The sequence below is a fragment of the Cyrtonyx montezumae genome, unplaced genomic scaffold, assembly GCF_038088225.1.
Source record: "Cyrtonyx montezumae isolate F1298 unplaced genomic scaffold, pur_monq_1.0 scaffold_1, whole genome shotgun sequence".
Taxonomy (NCBI): domain Eukaryota; kingdom Metazoa; phylum Chordata; class Aves; order Galliformes; family Odontophoridae; genus Cyrtonyx; species Cyrtonyx montezumae.
The window spans coordinates 17730916-17749826 of record NW_027071825.1 but is presented as its reverse complement, the minus strand read 5'-3'; the positions used below and the strand labels follow the sequence as shown (position 1 = coordinate 17749826).

The 18911-nt window shown below is 39.8% G+C and overlaps 2 protein-coding genes across 2 annotated transcripts in view; one reads left to right on the top strand and one right to left on the bottom strand.

Annotated features, from left to right (window-relative positions):
• The window catches only part of SLC30A7 (solute carrier family 30 member 7), a 508373-nt gene that overhangs the window by 464825 nt on the left and 24637 nt on the right, over positions 1-18911 (bottom strand). The window lies entirely within an intron of this gene.
• Positions 55-17926, top strand: DPH5 (diphthamide biosynthesis 5). Its single transcript, XM_065742533.1, has 7 exons — positions 55-266; positions 2042-2166; positions 5128-5236; positions 12969-13089; positions 15260-15299; positions 16355-16458; positions 17325-17926. Exons 1-7 carry the CDS (start codon positions 132-134, stop codon positions 17546-17548), a joined length of 858 nt encoding a protein of 285 aa, XP_065598605.1. The 5' UTR covers positions 55-131; the 3' UTR covers positions 17549-17926.

The following is an 18911-nucleotide window of genomic DNA, read 5'->3' as shown; positions in this document are numbered from 1 at the left end:
GCGGCGGCGGCGGCGGCGGCGGGAGCCTGTTTCCCTTCCGTGACGGGCGGCGGCGGGAGCCTGTTTCCCTTCCGTGACGGGCGGCGGCGGCGCCGGGCCCGCACCTGGCCGCCCTCCCTCCCGTGCCCAGCATGCTGTATCTCGTCGGGCTGGGCCTGGGCGACGCCAAGGACATCACGGTGAAGGGGCTGGAGGCGGTGCGGCGCTGCCGCAGGGTGTACCTGGAGGCCTACACGTCCGTGCTCACCGTGGGGAAGGACGCGCTGGTAGGTCCGGTGCTGCCGGCCCGTCCCGTGCGCTGCCTTTGCTCGCTGTAGTTTGTAGGAGGAATTGTGAGATGATGATAAGATTTGCCCTCCTACAGGTCGCGTTTTGATCCGAGTTTTCATCTCAAGTTCTAGCCACATGTAGAGGTCTTGAGACGTTGGAGGACTTGGTGAGAAAAATGCCTGATGTGAATTAGAAATAAAAGAACACACTAAAAAACGCGTGCCTGGAGCCCTGTGCTGCCTGCTGGCATCCTGCACACCATGGGGCTGCAGGCAGGCTGCTGGGCGACAGGTAGGCCACGACAGCACCCTGATGAGGAATGCAGTAATAAAAATTACCCCCAGGTTCTCCCCGGTGTACCTGCCCTGTTTTGTGATGAGGCTGGACGCTCACATTGGCTGCTGTTTGGTACACAGAAGCAGTCAGAACTGAAGTGAATCCGTCTGCGATGAAATGTTCATTTTGTTAGCTGGTTGGAAAATTGAAAAAAAAAAAGATAGTTCAAATGCTTCTACTTTGCCAAACTTGCATTTGCTATCAAGAAAAAGTATCGTTTATCTTGTTGGCCCATTTAGTACTGGTGAGAAGCCGTTAGAACTTGTCCAAATCAGATGTCAGTGTTTCGATGCCATACCTCCAGAGTTTTAGTTCAGTATTTACGTTTTTTTAAGAGCTTTTTAGACTCTGCAATCAGTATGTTTTGATTTGTGTGGTGCAGCATCTTTCAAAAAGGGACTGAAACTCAATAGCTGAGGTCTTATATCCAGTGCCATATCTATTGGGTGCACGTTGTAATGAAGCACTATTTCTGTTCTATAGAAGTATGATGGTTCTCTCATCAGTACTTTGTGGGCAAAGATGAAGCTAGCACTGATGATACAGGAGAAGTCAAGAATAAAGTCTTTCTGGACTATAACTGACTTACTAGTTTTATGTAACCATTAGTATTTGTAATGCTGCCTAAATTTGCTGAATGCTATTCAGAACAAAACACCATTGTTGATCTATGCCCTGGTAAAAAAAAAACAAGTTAACAGAAAAACAACAACTTTAATGTAAAGAACACGTGAAGAGTATGGTGAAACCACTTAGGAATTGTTATGCACAGTATGGTCAGGCAACATGTTTCTCTAACTAACTGAGGTTGATTCTAACACGTGAATGAGGTGTTTAATAAAAACACAGAAAGAGACCCAGTGAGCAGCTGAAGAAAAGTGAACACAATCAAATACATATTTACTCACATATGTGGCAAAGCGCTTCATACAAAGAACTGAAGATGAAGGATTAGTATGAATTTATTCCCTATATTTGGTTACTTACAAAGTACTAAGGAAATATAAAAACTGTGAAGATCAGGTTATGGTATAGTTAGTGTCATATCTGTATCTGGTTTGATGTCAGCATTATACGTAGCCTGAGCAGATAGGCTCTGAGCTGTGAGAGATGATGCCCTGCAATAGGATGTCTGGTTTAATTACTAGGCCTAGAGCCCACCTAAGTAGCTGCAAAATGTGGGTGTGATTGAGCTACATTTCGAGCCAAGTCCTTACTGGAATAATATGATTGACAGCAATTTTTGTCACCTTAAGAGCTGCCTGATGGGAAACTCAGGTGTTCTAGCATCGGGAGGTAGGGTTCTCTTAAGATGTGGATCGAATAGCTAGAGATAATTGTCGAGTTCTCCTTTCCAGTATCCATAAGTACACCAGGCAATATGAATACACTCCCAAGTGTCTTATTTATGTTTCTTAATAATTTTGATATTCAGGAGGAGTTTTATGGAAAAGAACTGATTTTGGCTGATCGAGAAACAGTGGAACAAGAAGCAGATAGCATTTTGAAAGATGCTGATGTTTGTGACGTCGCTTTTCTTGTAGTTGGCGATCCCTTTGGGTAAGCTGAAGCAACATTGTAGTTATTGCTCTGACTAGACCACTTTCTTCTTTCAAAAGGAAGTGGCCATTCTGCATGGCTGTAATTCTTAATGCAGAAGCAGAATTTTAGTCTGGAAGTGCTTTTTATGTCTTTGTATATTTTTATTGCATACAAAATATACTTCTTGTTGTCTATGCTTATATCTTACTTTGGAGTTTCCTCACCCAGACTTCCATTCTAGACATGAGTGTTGGCCTTCTGAGCTGTATAAATCTTTCCCTCAGCTGTCACATATTCTTCATGCTTACTTTTATAGAAAATATTTTGTTCCAGGTTTTATCTACTAGGTGAAAAGATTTGAGGTTATCACATAATCAAGAAATCTGCTGTTTTCTGAAAAAGTGTTCTTTTAGTTGTGATTAGAACTTAGAAACTGCAGCTGTAATTCTCAGTTACTTTAAATTGAATATTGACCGTTGATTGTACAGTTCTTATGCTTTGATATGTGGTAGTCTTTAAAATGACAGGTAATTAAAAATGTCTGCTCAGTTTGGTTTAGTAAGCCTTTTGTTTCCACCTCTTACTGCTACTGAAATGTACAGTGGTTTTTCTATTACCAGAAGGATCTCCCTTCTGTCTTTTTGGTCATGCATCATCAGTCTGTAACTTCAAGCCACACAGAAGAGCCTGCTGGTGATTTCAGATTTATACCATATTGCTATGGGGCACAAGAAAAATCAAATCACTGAGCAGCCTGTTTGTGAATGAAAAAATAAGAGTTATGAAACAGGGAAGCTGTGTACATATCTGTCAAGAGGTGGCTAATTTATGTAAACACAGGTTGAAGGGAATTTGCAATAGAATGTTGCATTAAACTAGTATTTAGAGGCAGGTAATGCTGTTCAGAGCATATTCATTATATTCCAGTGCATATTAATGTTGAAGTTAGAATTAGTATAGAGCCACATTACCTGCACTCTTGTGCTGTGATCCTGCAAGAGATGTAAGTGGATGAGACTACAAAGCCTCTACATCTGTTGAAATGGAATTGCTGCTTGTAAGCAGTATCTTGATTTGCTGTGCCTATCAGTAGTTCAAGAGATGAAACATTTCAATTCTGATTAACTAAAGCATATTGCCCTTTCTTAGTATGAGTTGCTACTGTCTAAATGTTTATGGCCTTAGTATTGCAGCTAGAACTGCCTTTGTAGAGCTGTAAGGATTTAAGACTTCAGGACTTAATGTTTCTGTCCTAAGGGAGGCCATTTGAGAGTTGGATAGAAGCCACGTGACTGCAGCTGATCTTAGAGTTTCAAGTATGTTCACCAGTAAGAAGAGTACATCTTAGGAAACCTCAGGGGTCTGTGGTTAATTGTTAGAGTGATGAAATTGTGCCTGCGTTGAGTTCGGACTGTTACTCACAAAAGTTTATTCTGCAGACATAGTACCAACATGCATGTGCTAGCAGGAACCTGACACTCTAGTATTGTACTGGAAAGCCTGCCTTCATCTAGCCTGTGCTAATGTTTGTTTTTAGTACCCATAAAAAATCTTAAATGGTGCCTGTGACAGAAAATGTACAAGCATAGCCTTGGGTGCAGAGGGATGAATCCATCAAGCTTTTGATGGTATTAGCTGAATGTTGCATGAGGGTGCTTCTGCTTTCATCTGCAGTCATTATGAACAGATCTACTGGGAGAAAGTGCTGACTGGAGCAAATTTCAGTGAATAAAGCCAGCTGATCCTCTGGTCATTTGATTTCCTAAATCCAGATTCCTCTAATTTTTTTTTTCCTCCAGTTAAATTGATTTCTTTTTTTTTTTTTTTTTGATGACTCATCCCTACCAGCTGCTGCCACATTTGCATTCCTGATCTGCTGATTGGTAGAAATTATCAGACCAAAAGTAAGGGAAATTCTGTTAGAATAACTGAACCAGGCCAGGGTGAAAGCAGTTTTCCTATTTGAGTATTCTGATCAGCATGTGCTGTTTTTTCCTTTGCCACCTTCTTTGAAATGGCTAGAAATCTGCAGTACATCTTTGCAGTGAGATTGCTGAAGTCATTCAAATTTAGGCAAGGGGTAGGTGCGTATTCATACTTCGTGTGGAAAACTGAATGCCCACAACATAGGCACATGTACAAGCAAGACACGTTTAAAATTGTTGCAGTTGAAAAATTAAGGTTAGTTAGATGTATATCTACTCAGTATCTTAGAAGGACTCTAATGCTGATCTTGTTATCTACCACTCTAGTGACTCGTGCTTCAGGCACTGTAAGGTGCGGGGTTTTTGAGCAGTGTACACCCAGAGCCAAATTAAGTTCAGCTGTAAACTTAACTAGAATTTTCTTAGTTATTTCAGAATAAACTTGATGACTCGAGACTAGTAGGCACCGTTAGTTTAAGGAGTCTTTTGGCATAAATATTTATAAAAATTGATACAGTCTAAAGATGATGAGCACAGTTTACTTCAGTTATTCAAAGTTCTTGTTTGAGATAATTGCTTTCCTAGCATTTCCTAAATGAGAGAGGGACTGGCTGTGCAGTGAGTAAGGAAATACTGAATACAGGCTTTGCTGAAGTCTGTGCCAAACACAGCTAAGTTTTCAGTTCAACAGATGTCCAGCAGACAACTGCAGAAGACAAAGGACAATTGAAACTTTCATTTTCAAGTGATTGCCAAAGCTTTAAAAAGCAACAAATGTCCTAGAGTTAAGAGTTTTACGAACCCAGAAAGCTGCAAGGAATGGTAACATACTGAGGCTTTTGGTATTTTCAGCTGGGGAAGGCAGCACATCAAAAGGTTGTTGGAGTTTTTACTTTCCCATAACATCCAATCAAGTCATTCTCACCCTTTTGGCACCTGTACATTGCCTTGTTTATGAGGAGTTTAATTTTGTTTTCTAAACAAACCCTTATGATTGTAATACTTGGTTACTATGTCTTTTCCTGCTTTAATCCCTTTTCCCTTCTTACCACAGGGCCACAACACACAGTGATTTAGTGCTACGTGCAGTAAAGTTGGGAATTCCATACCAAGTCATTCATAATGCTTCGATAATGAGTGCAGTGGGCTGCTGTGGTTTACAGGTAATATTTTTGTATATATAGTATTCCAAAACTGCTAAACTTAGAATTGGTGAGCTCCTCTGCTGTTGTAAGCAGTGTGTGTTGCAATCTGAAGTTTGAAAATCTGTAGCAAACTTCTGTTGTCAGTTTGTAAACACTTCCTTTTCAGCATGCTGCTGTCAGCAAAAGTCCCTTTTGATGCTCCTGGGTGTGAATAGTAACACTTTCATTCTCCTCTGCTCCTGCCTCAGGAAAACTTTGATATTTAGTTATTTTGCAAATAAAGCTGTGACAGTGGGTCATCTCCAGTGGTGCAGTTTTTATTAGCACAGCATGTAGGTTCTTGTTCATCACCAGTGAAAATGCATGGTTAATAGTGGTGATTATGTTGAAAAATGAAAAGTGTTTTGAAATTGATAATTTGCTCTGTCAAATAGTGTGATCTGTTATATCTTTGCATGTTGTAACTCACGTGGAAATAAATAGGAAGCGTTACTTTTGGAGCAGGCTACATAATTCTTCCTCTGAGCACTTTCTTAGTGACACCTATCTTTTAGGAAGGAAATATGTATCAAAATATTGATGTCTAAAATCTACAAAGGCAGGAGACAGCTGGCAGCTATCACATGGCCCTTACTGGGGTGGGCAGCAGGCTCAGCCTTTCCCCTTTGGGCTGTACACTGTTTCAAAGTTTGCTTCTGCACTCAAACTGTTGACAAGTAGTTTCTTCTACCAGGTAACTTTTTCCTGTTCTGGGAAGGAAGACTCTCAAAGAGCACAGATAGTTTCCCTCACAACTCCATTTAGGCACAGGAAGCAGGATTATAGAGCTTCGAGATTAATTGGAAAAGAAGATAAGAAAATTACCTGGGAATACACTGCAAACAGTTGTATGCTTTCTCATGTGGGTAGAGTTTTGAAGATTAGCTTAGTATTTCTTTATCCCATGCTAAAAGACCACGAAGGAAATGTTCATTCAATGTACTCATTCTGGCAATAATCCTCTTTTCTGTTCTGGCCTGGGAGGGACTGCTTTCACATAAGTCCAACATTCCCGGTGTTATAAGAAACATTTGAGGAAACAGCAATCATAACATGTTACCAGACAGGACTGTAACCAGCTGTGTGTTTAATTATTCACTGTACCTCACAGGCAAAATCAGCAAGTGAGGGGGATCTTACAAAGAGCAGCCTGTGAAGTCATGGCAGACGTTTATGACTTCTTCCAACAGTCTGCATTCCTGTCTTCAGTCAGTACTTGGCCATCTCCTGCCATCATTTTAGTTTTGGAGTTAACTACGTTTCAAATTGCAGCACTGATGTGAAGTGCAACAGGGATTCCTCTTTTGCTTCACCACAGAAAAGGCTTGGCTTTTTTTCTTCTTTTAATCTGATTGTGATACAAAACCCCTTTCTTTCTTACTAGAGAAAAACAGGAAACACCTTTATAAGCTATTCTGAAAGCCATGTGCGTAGTGAGCTGTAACTGTTGACTAGTAAAATGCAGCTATGGCCCAGCCTGTTCACAGGAGAATGTAGTTTGTCATCAGAGCAGTGTTTCTATGCAGCCAACAGCATTCTGATGGTGGTGCAGTTTTCCTGTACAGCAGAATTACTGAAGTATCTTATGTATGATAAACTCTGTGATTCTGTGTATCACAAATGTTGTTCAGCAGTCTCTGTACGTGTAAAACATTATACATACATTTTTAGAAAATTTGATGTTTTATCACATTTAAAGAGCATGAGTATATTTCTTGCCAACTTGTGATGAGTGAATGTCTATTTTCATTTCCATGTTTAATTTTTTATTATTTTTTATTGTCTCATTCCATTTGAAAGCAGGTTATTCTCCTGCTGATGTTATAGAAACATGAGTGGTCTGGTCTGGCTAAGAAGTTTAAATGGTATCTTCTTAGTTTGCAGTTAGCAATGATACCTTACATCTAAGAAAGGTTTTTGTGAAAGGAAGGAGTTACCATCGTTCACTTTACTAGAAGTACCATTCTGTCTTCTAGGTTTTCAATTATCATCCTTACAATTGCTTCCATTTCTTTCATTTTAATACATGTGTAGATCCAAAGGAATTGAAAGGAGATTGGTGTTGCTAGTTTTGTAAGCTGGTTAAAAACATACCTAAGAAGGATGTGTTTCTTTTGAGGTATACCCACTTTCCACCTGAATAGCTTTGGAACAAACATCTGCAAGTCCCCTTGTCTCTTTCAGTGGCTCATCTTGGTGGCTTTTTGTCTGCAGTCCAGGTAGCACAATTACAGCCACTTTTAGCTACTAGCTGATCATTTAAACAAAAAAGTAGTGCTTGCTACATTATCTTTGAGCCTGCTAAATAAGTGAGTAAGCTTTCTTTAAAGAAGTATTACTTATAGACCAGGAAACTGAAGGATGCACTTGTCACTTGGCGTGCCCATAGTCAAATAGAAAACCTGTAGTAGTTGCAGAGCGGAACCTCTGAGTTCCAACTCCACCCTCTCTCTGTGCCTTAATCTTCAAAAATACTCTTGGCTGTCATAGGAGGGGCTCTATGCAAATTATTTTGTATTCACTAACAGTCAAAATAAGTTGTTTCCTATCACTAGTCGACTTTTTTTTCCTCTGACTACCTGCTCCTGAGCCTTTTAGAAGTTGGCATTTGCTTCTCAAACCAATAAATGCTAAGTCAGCGTACACTGCTACTTTATTACTCACATTTGCTTTGCAACTTCATGCTGTTTGTCACCAGCAAATATAGCCCAGAAACATCCATTTACTCCAAACAGATTTTTGTATCTGTTCAGTTGTCCTGGTTTCAGATTAGTAACCCAAGAGACCTGGGTGAGTAAGTATTGTTTGATATTTCTGGGATGTGTCTAAGATGCTTACCAAAGACAAGGGGATGTTCTCTTGGAGGGGAAATCCTGTCCTGTTCAAGTTTGCTTGGAGTTTTTAAGTCTTTTAATAGCTGAATTTTGTTTTGCTTGCAAAGCAGCTGTTTCTTAAACAGGGATGCAGGAGGCAGCTAAGAGGGAAAATGTGTTCTTCCTTTCACTTGCTTTTATGTGATTTGTCTCAGCTGCTTTCTGAAGACTGCAGTCGTGGAGTGGGCTTCCATCAGCCAAACATCCTTCTGTTCACAGTTCCTTTCTCTCAGGCACGTACTGAGGGAACTGACTGGAGGTTCTTGAGACAGCCATCCAATCTAATCTGTTGGTGTGCAGTACCACAAGGAGCTGCAGCCTTGTGCTTCTGAACTGTAACAAGCATCCTGTTTCATATGAAAGTTTTTATGTAATGCACTAAAAGTTGTTAAAAGTCTGTGGTACTAAATAAGATGTCAGAAATAGCTAGGTCTAGGCTTGTGGTTGGTTTTATATGACTGAGAACAAGCAGAAATGAAGCTTAGCTGATTCCTGCTACTCCTTGTTGATGATTGTCCCACTTTCCAGGCTTTTCTGGTAATGGTGTATATATAATACATAGCACAGTAAGAGTCCTTCAACATATTTGTGTTATGGAGAGTTGTTAAGGGAAAAAAATCTGACTTGATGAAAGTTGCCTGGCATCACATCAAAACTGTTACGATGAGCACGAACAAATAATGATGTAGGTTTGTAGGGTAAGTTCATTGGAATTTATCAGTAAGCAACTTGGGATGATGCAAGGTGCTGTACAGTCTCCAAATGCCACGGAGGAACACCATTAGGAGAAAAATAATCTGTTGGTGTCTGTCACTGGGATGCCAGTGCAGTATCTTTCTTTGCAGAACAGTTGTATCCTATTGGAAATACGTGCAGTGCCACCTGTAGCCATCTTGACACACAACACCTGACTATCTACAGTCCTACAGGATTTGCAGGCATTTGCAGGTGTACACAGATGCCAGGTTTGAACAGTGTAGTGACAAGACTCCTTTTTACCTTCCTTTCTTGACATGTTTCCACTCCTGAGGCTGCTCTGAAATTTTAAGAGCAGAGGTAGGCTATAAGCGAAGAATTGCTTTGTCACCATTGCAGCTGATACAGCAGTAATTCTGTCTGCATTTTGAAATATATATTTCTTGGTTTCTCTGCAGCTGTTGCCCTACTGCCCTTTAATGTTATTTTGCATCTTCACTCCTGCTTGCTTTAGTGCATTTCAGAGGGGATGGGGAAAAACTTCCTTTTTTAATTTCCCTATTTAGTCTCACTTGTTCTTTTCACGCTCTGTATTTTTGTGGTGACTGTTGACACCGGTTTTTTAAGAGAGGTCTGTTGATCTGGACAGCTTCAAGTTTCTGATGTCATTCAGCCTTGTCATTAATGAAGTTGCTCTTTAGTTTTCCTGCAATTATCTTTGCATGCAGACTTTCCAAGTTGAGATCATGGGATAGCACTTTTCCTTTCAATAGTTTACTGTGGCCATACAATTAGCAATCGATCTTGCTTATACAAACAAGTAGAATAAGAAATATCACTCATAGAAGGGTTAGAGACACTAATAGAACCAGAAGCTGTCTGGCATTCTTTCATATTATATGTGTAAATAAAACAAAGTTATAGCTTGTTCCAAATCGATGAAAGTGTGAATTGAACAGCTTTCTGCAGTATGTTGTGAGAGGCAGAAAGCTGGAGCAGACAGCCCATGGCCCAGGAGAGAGTTCTGGCTTCCCCTCCTGGCTTTAGTTGGTTGCATTGCACAAGTTAAGTCACAAAGCTTTGCTTAAGCCAATTACTGCTTGGGCAGGGGGAGGGGAGTTTCCAGACAGGTCTTTCAAAATGAGCTTTTGAAATACTTCTGTGAAGGCTTTGAGCAGTAGTGAAAAGGTAAATACATCAGTTTTCAAGCTGAGAGCAGCAAGTGTCTGTCCAGCCATTTCAATGAGCCCCTTTGAAATTGTGTCACTTTTGTGCTTGAGCAGAATGTGGGCACTGTAACAAACCTGTTTTGTGCAAATGTGATGCTTGAAATGTTTCAGCTTTCACAGAACAAATCCTGCCCACTCCCAAACCCCAGCTGTTTGATGTAGGGTGCAGAACACACAAGACTGCTGTGAAACTTCATTTGCTGTTGCCTGTCTTTAAAGCTGTGCCAGCAACCACGCAACTTGATTGTTTCACTGAAAATATTCAAACCTGTTGTTCGTTGTCATAAACTTCTTCACTATCTCAAAGCACGACATTATAATACATAGCTGACAAATGTGTGTCCCAGTTTTACAGTCACAGGCATGACTTCTGGAAGTTTGGGTCCCTATTCAGTCTTCTGTGGTCGGTGGGAAGCATTTCTTTTGATTTCAGTGGGTTCTGGCATTAGTGTCCAGTCACCTGCTGCCTGCCTGGCTGAGGTCGGGAACGGATGAATCCTTTGGCTAACAGTGGGATTCTGGGTATTTACTGCTCTGTCTGCAGCAAGGCTTTTCTTTGCAGTTCAGTACTTCATTCTAGATTTCGAGGTAAGCGAGATAAGAGCATGCAGCACAAAAAGCTGCATAGATACAGGGATAAAAAGTTAAAAGTTGATGTTCTGATGCAATTATGTGTTGCTTTTTCAAAGCAAAGCAGGCTTGCACTGAAGACAGAATAGTGCCCATGCTTGAATGTTTTACGTGGCTGTAGAGATCAAATGCTAGATGGGAATGACATTTTTCTGCCTATGTAATTGCTCATAAAGGAATCAATTACTAGCAGTTAAACACAATAGGAGTACCTATTGCTTCAGTTACACATAATTGATAAGATTGTATATCTGAATGTTTCCAAAGTAGTATTTTCCCCTCCTTAAAGTTATATATATATAGTGAATTATAGCTAGGTAATACATTATTTAAAAACTCATTTATTACAAAGGTGTAAGTTGCAAAGGCATTTCTGTGAACGTAATAACATATGCCCCATCCTGTTGGTCAAGTTTATATCCAACTTGGTTCTAATATGTGGCAGAGATCTGACTCCCAGTAAAATGACAGACAACATTATGCCTATTTCTGCACATCCTTTACTTTGCTTAAGGGCAGCAGTGGAAATCCCTGTCCTTCTGGGTATCAAAACACCAGAGGCTGAGGCTGCTTTATTTGCAGCCTCAAAGGGCTGCAAATAAGAAAGGGCCCCAGAAAGAGGGCCGTTGCTTTTTGGGAAAGGAGCGTGGTGGCTTTCAGAGGGCAGGCAGCAGATGGCTTGCTGCTTAGGTGGCTACTGCACATTTCAGCAGCCTGTGATGGCTGAAGGTGCCTCTCACCAATGAGATTAAGAGCTGCAGCAGCAGTTTTCCTTCAGTTTTTGGTAGAAAGCTGAGAGAGCTCTAGCCATGTGAAAAATAGGCAAAAAACAGCTTCCCCTCTTCTTTCTTTCCCTAGAGTACAGCCCTGAAATAGTTAAGTTGTTACATCAGGAGCAATTTTTGGTTCAACCTATGTTCAGTTTACTGGAAGAACCTTTAGGTTGTGAAATGTGCGCTGTGTGTTCTTGTCTTTGTTCTAGAATGAAATATTTAAAAGAGGAAACATTTTCAGTAATGTTCCAGGAATCTCTGAATAAAGCTGTTCCTATCAGCGTGAATGGTTAAAATTTGAGCTCTTAGTCCCTTGAAAACAAACAGCTTTCTGCTTTGATTCAAATTCTGCTCTGCCAGCATTGAAGAGTTAAAACCACAACCTCATGCCACAGTGAAATAAATATGTAGAGGGGAATCCCCAGATGGCAGGTCTCTGCCAGAGCCACTTCTGTGCAGGGCTCTTTCTCTGATAGCAGCATACCCAGTGCCTCCCGTAGTGGGCTAGGAAAAGCTGTCCCTCCTTACAGGTTGAAACATAAAGCAGGGAGGACAGTCTGTGTAACCACTTGTTTTCCTGGTAGGTTCAAGCAGACAGAATGTTGGCATGCTGTAAAATCCATTTTGGTTGGCTCTGTTCCTGAGTTGAACTAACCAAAATTGATGTGTACTTTAGCCCATTTTCAAATCTGTTAAAAAAATTCCAAGCCAAATTCTGCCTTAGGTTACATCTCATTTTCACTTTTGCATCACTGGAAACAGCTAGCAAGAGTATTGCTTCAAATGTCTTCACCACGATTAGGGATTTACAATAATAGATAGCATTAAGATCACAAATAAAGGCAGGGAGTGTGTTTGACATAGAATCTGCCAGCACTTGCTGCTTACCATACATGCATTAAAAAATCCTGCACCTCCCTGGTTCAGGCACAATCTGTCCCTGTCTTCAGATCTTCATGTCAGCTGTCTGTTCAGACAGTAACAGCTTCTGTATGGTACAGCTCCCATCTGCAGGAAAGTGCTGCTGAAATATAAATCCTACTCTGTCAGTTCAATCAAAGCTTGGGGAAACATTGCAAGTGCTGTAGGTTTACATGAAGTTGTCTTGCCTTAATGAAAATAAGAAATAGTAATTAATAGTTTTGGTGCCAATCTTACTAAGTTTTGCCTGTAAAGGACTTCAGAATTAAGTAATAAAACAAACAAAAACAGAAGGTAGATTGAAAGTTACTGTATGTTGGAAAGGAGAATGCAGAAATAGGTACAAATTGTACAATAGTTCATTAGTCAATCTTTTAACTTGCATTACTGCTTGAGCGTAAAAGAACAAGACCTCTCTGTTACTAAGAAGAAAAGACAGTTTGCTAATTATAGATTTTGTTAAAAAAACCCTCTGCTGTGCTCAGGACTTCTCAGTTTCCAGTTGTCTGTTATTTTAATACACTTTTTTTATGTGCGCTCTACTGATATTTTGATGATGTATGTGTGTTGGATTTGTTTTGTTTTACAGTTGTACAATTTTGGAGAGACAGTTTCTATAGTTTTCTGGACAGATGCATGGAAGCCAGAAAGCTTTTTTGACAAGATCGAGAAGAACAGGCGGAATGGAATGCACACACTGTGCTTACTTGGTAAGCAGCAGCAGACACAGTTCCTTAGCTGCCATCTTCCAGCATCCCAGTAGGCATGAGATGAAGTCTTGTAATTAAGCAGAGGCTCTTAGATAACATATCTTTGAAAATATACCTTGAATTGGAACTTCAATGTACATTTACTTAGAATCAGTTTAGCCACTATTGGTGCTGCAATGGGCAGGAATTTATTGATTCCTCTTCAGAAAATCTGTAAGAAATGATGCCTTTGTAGAAGACAAACAGGAACAGCAGGCTCATGTTTGTTGTAACAGTCAGTGTGATTAAGCTAGATCTAGCCCAGGATCCAGCCCACATGGCAATGACTAGCAGCTATCTTTTATTGGCTCAGTCAGGCTAGAGCTTGACACACACACAGCATTCTGGAGAGCTAAATGGTACATTTAACCACATTTCTATTTTGTAAGTTGATATTCCCTTCCCCAAATTATCTCAGCTGATGATGTTTTGGCAAAAGGTGATAGTCGTGTAAAAAGCTTCAGGACTGTAAAAACCCTCGCTTGAAAACATCTGTGGTAACTGCAGGAATTTAGAACAGGAAACATGTGTAAGCATCACTGCATGTCAGACTTTTCAGGGCCTTGAATGCTGGCTGTTTTCCAGCTTTGCCAAGTATCAGAATATTGGCAATTGTTCTAAGGAAGGATGACTTTGCAAGTGTTTGAAACAAGGATTATTCCAACCACAGTACATTAAAACCAAGTATTCTTCAGATTTTTTGAAAAGTCATTTCTATATACTCTTTTTATTAAAGTTTCCTGTTTTTATGCAGCACCAAGAGAGTGTTAAAATACTGAACCAATAAAATTGAATTACAAAACTCATGTTTCAGGGACAGTTGTAATGCCTGCATCTCGCTGCTGAAAACTGCCAATCTCCATGTTATTTGTTCCATTAGCACCACTTGGTCATGCTGATCTGTTCATTGATCAACTCGATCAGGTTGCCAGGAAAGCAAGTGTGACATGAAAAGCTCAGCCTCAATACACTTATGGTTTTGAAGCAACTTCACTTACATGAAAGCAGTTTGATGAACTCAGCACTAATAAACTTGCAGCTTTACATTTTAAACCATTTCTTCAGAGTCATCTCGGCTTACAGTATGATCTTACAACTTAAGCAGTACTTTTAAAATCAGGATTAAAAGATGTATCCAACTTTCACTACAATATTATTTCTCAGGCATTTAAATACAGGTAACATCCAATGGTGTGGGGTAAATAACTCCCAAGGATGGTACTTCACAACAAAATAGTATAGATGATAGTATATTTTGGGTAGTTCTATATAGATGGGATATAAATAATACAAAAGAGAAGATGGCTCACCTTCAAGGTGTCAAGGCTCGCAGGGGACTCCACGTAGGAGGAATCTCCGAGAAGAGATCCTTCCCTGGTGGTGGTCAGCCCTTAAATGGGGTTTGGGAGAGGTGGAGCCAGGCTCCACCCCTTTCAATCACACAGGTATATCACCTTCACCTGTGGCCCCATGGCTGACTTGGTGCTCACCTCAGGTGACCAATCAGTGGTTCAGGCCGTGATTCAGCAGTTCCCATACAGATGGTCATCCGGAAAGATTGTAGTCAACTGGAGTTCCATAACATTGCAGACATTCAGAGCCTTACCTGGCCTTTTTTCTTTGACCAAATCCTTTTCACATAAGAAAAAGATTGTTCTAAATCTGACAGGGACAGCAAGGAAGTGCTAATGAAAGTTATGCTCCTGTGTGGAGGTGGTGTGGTCACTGTCCATCAGCTGTATGGTTTTACCTTCTGTAACCACAGTGTATTTATAATGTGAAAGTAGTCACAATACCCTGGATTTTGCCTAAGCTCACAAGCACTATTTGTCCTGTGGGAAACGTGCTTACCATTTTCAATACTTAGCAATATTTTTTATTCATCTTAGCTGCTCTGAGATTTGTGTACTATACATTGTCTTTAAGCAAAATCACATGCATGAAATCCCATTAATTTCTTCATAATTAACGTATGAAACAAAATAAAATGTAATCCATATTCCATTTCCCTTTAAGAACTAAATTGTTGCTATGATATGGAGATCTCCTAAACTGAACTGTACAGGTACATAGAAAACTAACTGGGAATTTTGTAGGGAACCCGTGTTTTATATACTGTTTTATTCTACAGATATTAAAGTGAAGGAGCAGTCTCTGGAGAATCTAATGAAGTGAGTCACAGCTTTGAAAATACATGGAAACAATTGATGGTACTTACGAAGTCTTTTCTGTACAAGAAACAAAAGCTCTTTGTCTGAAGTCTCATACTGAACTTACCTGTCTTCTCTTGCACTTCTCAGTGGTCGTGGTTTTCTGTTTCCTCTGAGAAGTAGAATTTTTGTTTGTTCTAACAGGAATTGGCTTTGTTTTCAGAAAATGAATGAAGCTGCAGTGGAGTGCAGTCTTTGTTCCTGTGAGAAGCAGGTCAGAATGGGATAAACTTTCTACCTGCCGAGCTGGGAGTTCTTTTACTGCTGTTCTGTCTCCCCCTGAAGTAAATTAATAGCATGAGAAGTGTTGTGAATACATTCTTCCTTACAGTGGCTAAAAGCAGTGTGACGTATGGAATACATGCCACCGGTTTTTAGCAGTTGAATAAGCAACATACAGAAAATTCCCTAAAGTTCATTTAACTGTACCCAAAAGCACTCTTGTCACATCCTAATCATCTGTCTGCAATCTGTATGTTTTGACAATGGGGAACATAAATAGTTACTTTATACATATGCTGTGACTCTGGTCTAAAAGAACATTTGTGAAATCTCGCAGTATCATTGAGGTTTGTTTATTTTGGAGTCTCAAAATAAAATCTGTTTGAACGAATCCATAGTTGGCAAAGAAAGAAGCATTTCATTTAAAACATAATGCTAGTCTGTAATAATCCATCTACAAGGCATTCAACAGGAAAACAGTAGTTTGCCCTTGAATTTAAGCCGAATGCATCTTTCAGGAATAGTCACAAAACCTGCACGTTGCTTCTAAAGCTGAATTTGATTTTAGGTTCCAAATGATTTGTCAATGGAGGCCCTGCTGTTTCACAGGTGTGTGAGAGCACAAGAGACTTCTGTCTTCCTTAAAAATTCCACTCTTGTCTCAAGGCCAGCCTGAAAGCCTGGGCCTGGAAAAGATTTGCTGGTCCACAGACTTCTTTTGAAATAAACTGTAAAAATACTAGGGATAAATAAATGATTCATATTTAAATTACTCTATTTTTCTTTCCCTGCAGAGGAAGGAAGATTTATGAGCCACCACGCTACATGAGCGTGAACCAAGCTGCAGAACAGCTTCTTGCCATTATTCAGAATAGGAGACTCCAAGGGGAAGAACCAGGTACTACTACTGCTGTTATTATTTGCTGCTCCTCTGTTCTCAGTGATGAATCACTGAACTGTACTACCTTCCTCTTAATCTTAGCATTTTCTTGATCTGCAGTGGAACCATAAGATGGATTTGGCAGAGCTTGAGCAAAGTGTAGTTATTTGAGCTCAGATGAACAAGTGCTAGAAGCTCCAGGAGATTCAAAGCCTCAGTATGGTAACTGCTGTTCTGTCCAGTTTTAACTGGGAGCTCTTTGATCCATTATAGTTGCAGGAGCCTGCATCCAGCCATTTTAAATCAGTCAAGCTTCAAAAATCTTAGCTACATGTTACTTAGTCTGGTCACATTATACTGTGTGTGAATTTAGGTTGCCCCAAAGATGCAGGACCGTGATTTTGACCTTGAATCCTTAGTACTATTTAAGTGCCCACTGAAGAGGTGTTCATCAGGAGCCACTGTGTTACCAGAGCAGCTATGAAGATGACTGCCTCGTGTCATAGAGGAAAAAAATAACTGTATCTGTACTCTTTTTAAAATATTGTCAAGATGAAAAGGAGGCAGAGCTCTCCTTTTTATCCTTTAAGTAGAGTCAATCAGGAGCAGCAGTCTCTGCTGAATGAATTTCACTTACTGCTGCTCCCTTCTTATCCTTCCCTGCTTATCAAGAGCTCTAAAATATACTTTTTATTTTCATTCAAGAGCAAAAGCTTCACGTTAGACTACTCTGATGATTAACTGGAGACACAAGAGGGTGGTGTTAAGGTTTGAACACTGAGTACTTTTTTCCTTTACTTAATAAATTAATCATTTTATTGACAATTGGAACACGGTCCCTGGAAGTTTAGTAAGAATCGCTTCTTGAATGTCCTTTCTTACAGAAATTACTGAGAACACAGTTTGTGTTGGCCTCGCACGTGTGGGTGCTCCTGATCAGAAGATTGCTTCAGGCACGCTGTATCACATGGCTACAGTGGAGTTAGGTGGTCCACTACATTCCATGATTGTTACAGGCACTATGCATCCTCTGGAATTAGAAATGCTTAAGCTTTTCTCTGTAGATAGTTCCACATTTGAAGATAACGCATTTCAAAAGACCACTTAAATAAAAAATGTGTATTGAATTTTCTATTCTGTCATTAATTTCATGTCAGCACACAGTTATTCCCTGAATATTTAGAGCTTGCTTATATCAAATGAATTTAGATGGCATATAGGTACATGAGATAACACTGCAGGAACATGGACTTGCTTTAACCTGAGGCTACAAACTGCAAGATGCATCTGCTGTTATCAGTTTCTAACAAGTTAAGACATCTCCAGCAGTCTTTAAACCTTAAGAATGCTTTGGTTTAGTTCAGTTCCTTGAAATCTGTGTCAGTCTTAAGCTGATGACTATAGGATAAGGAGTGCAAGTACAGAACTGCTGGACCAGCTGTCTATACAGCCTCACTTTTGTTGTAATAAAAGCAGCAAAATCATGCATGCAGTAGGCTTAAGTGCATTTTAGATGTTCAGTTTTGGTTTTCAACTACTCCACCAATAGAAAACTCAGTGTGCCAACCCAGTTAGTCTGTATTCATCTTTACACCTGGGAGAATATTCTTTATGGCTAAAACAAGAATTCACCCTCCAGCCAGAGGGAGAAACTGCACAGAATTTACTTCAGGAAGTTGCAACTTAAAATAGATCTGGATTTCCTCATATGTTAACGCTAGCATTTATGAAGTTCTGGACTCAAACTGCAACAACCACAGTTGAATTAATGTCAGCTCTCAAAAAGCAGACTGCAGGAATTCTTTGCAGAAGCAGCTAAGGGTGAGGGTTGGCATCCCACGTGGCCATACATGCTATCGAACAAACAGCGAACCTGTATGCATTTTTTTTAACTGAAGATTTATTGGAAAGAAATTTGATCCCATATCTTGTCAGCAATATAGGATATTTAACATTTTATATAGACTGTATTCAAGTAGAAAAAGATTACATTAAAAATTTCTAATATTGCACTTAGGACAAGTCATGGCTAAGCTACTACATCAGCATTCCAGAACAAAATCATATAGAGTCTTCAGAACTTTAGTGTGCTGCCTTGTGTTATCACCTGGATTTTTCTTCACGGGTATTCTGAAACTGTACTGTTCAATTTAAACTCATTGCAAAAAATATTCTTGTAGTTGAAAGTTAAAGGCAAGCAATACATTGTATGCAAGCAATACACTTTATGCTACCCAGAATGATTTTGGCAGTTTCTTCATTCACATTATTCCACACTTCAGCCACAATACTGAAGCAAATCATTTAACTCTTGTAAAAGATCCTAGCACAGACATGAAACACTTCAATGCACATGGAAAATGAAATACACAATTCAATTTACACATGATTTCTGCCAGATTTCCACATAGGCAGGAACCTTTTGTGGCTCACTGAAACAAAGGGATTAACAGTATTAGCACACAGTGGAA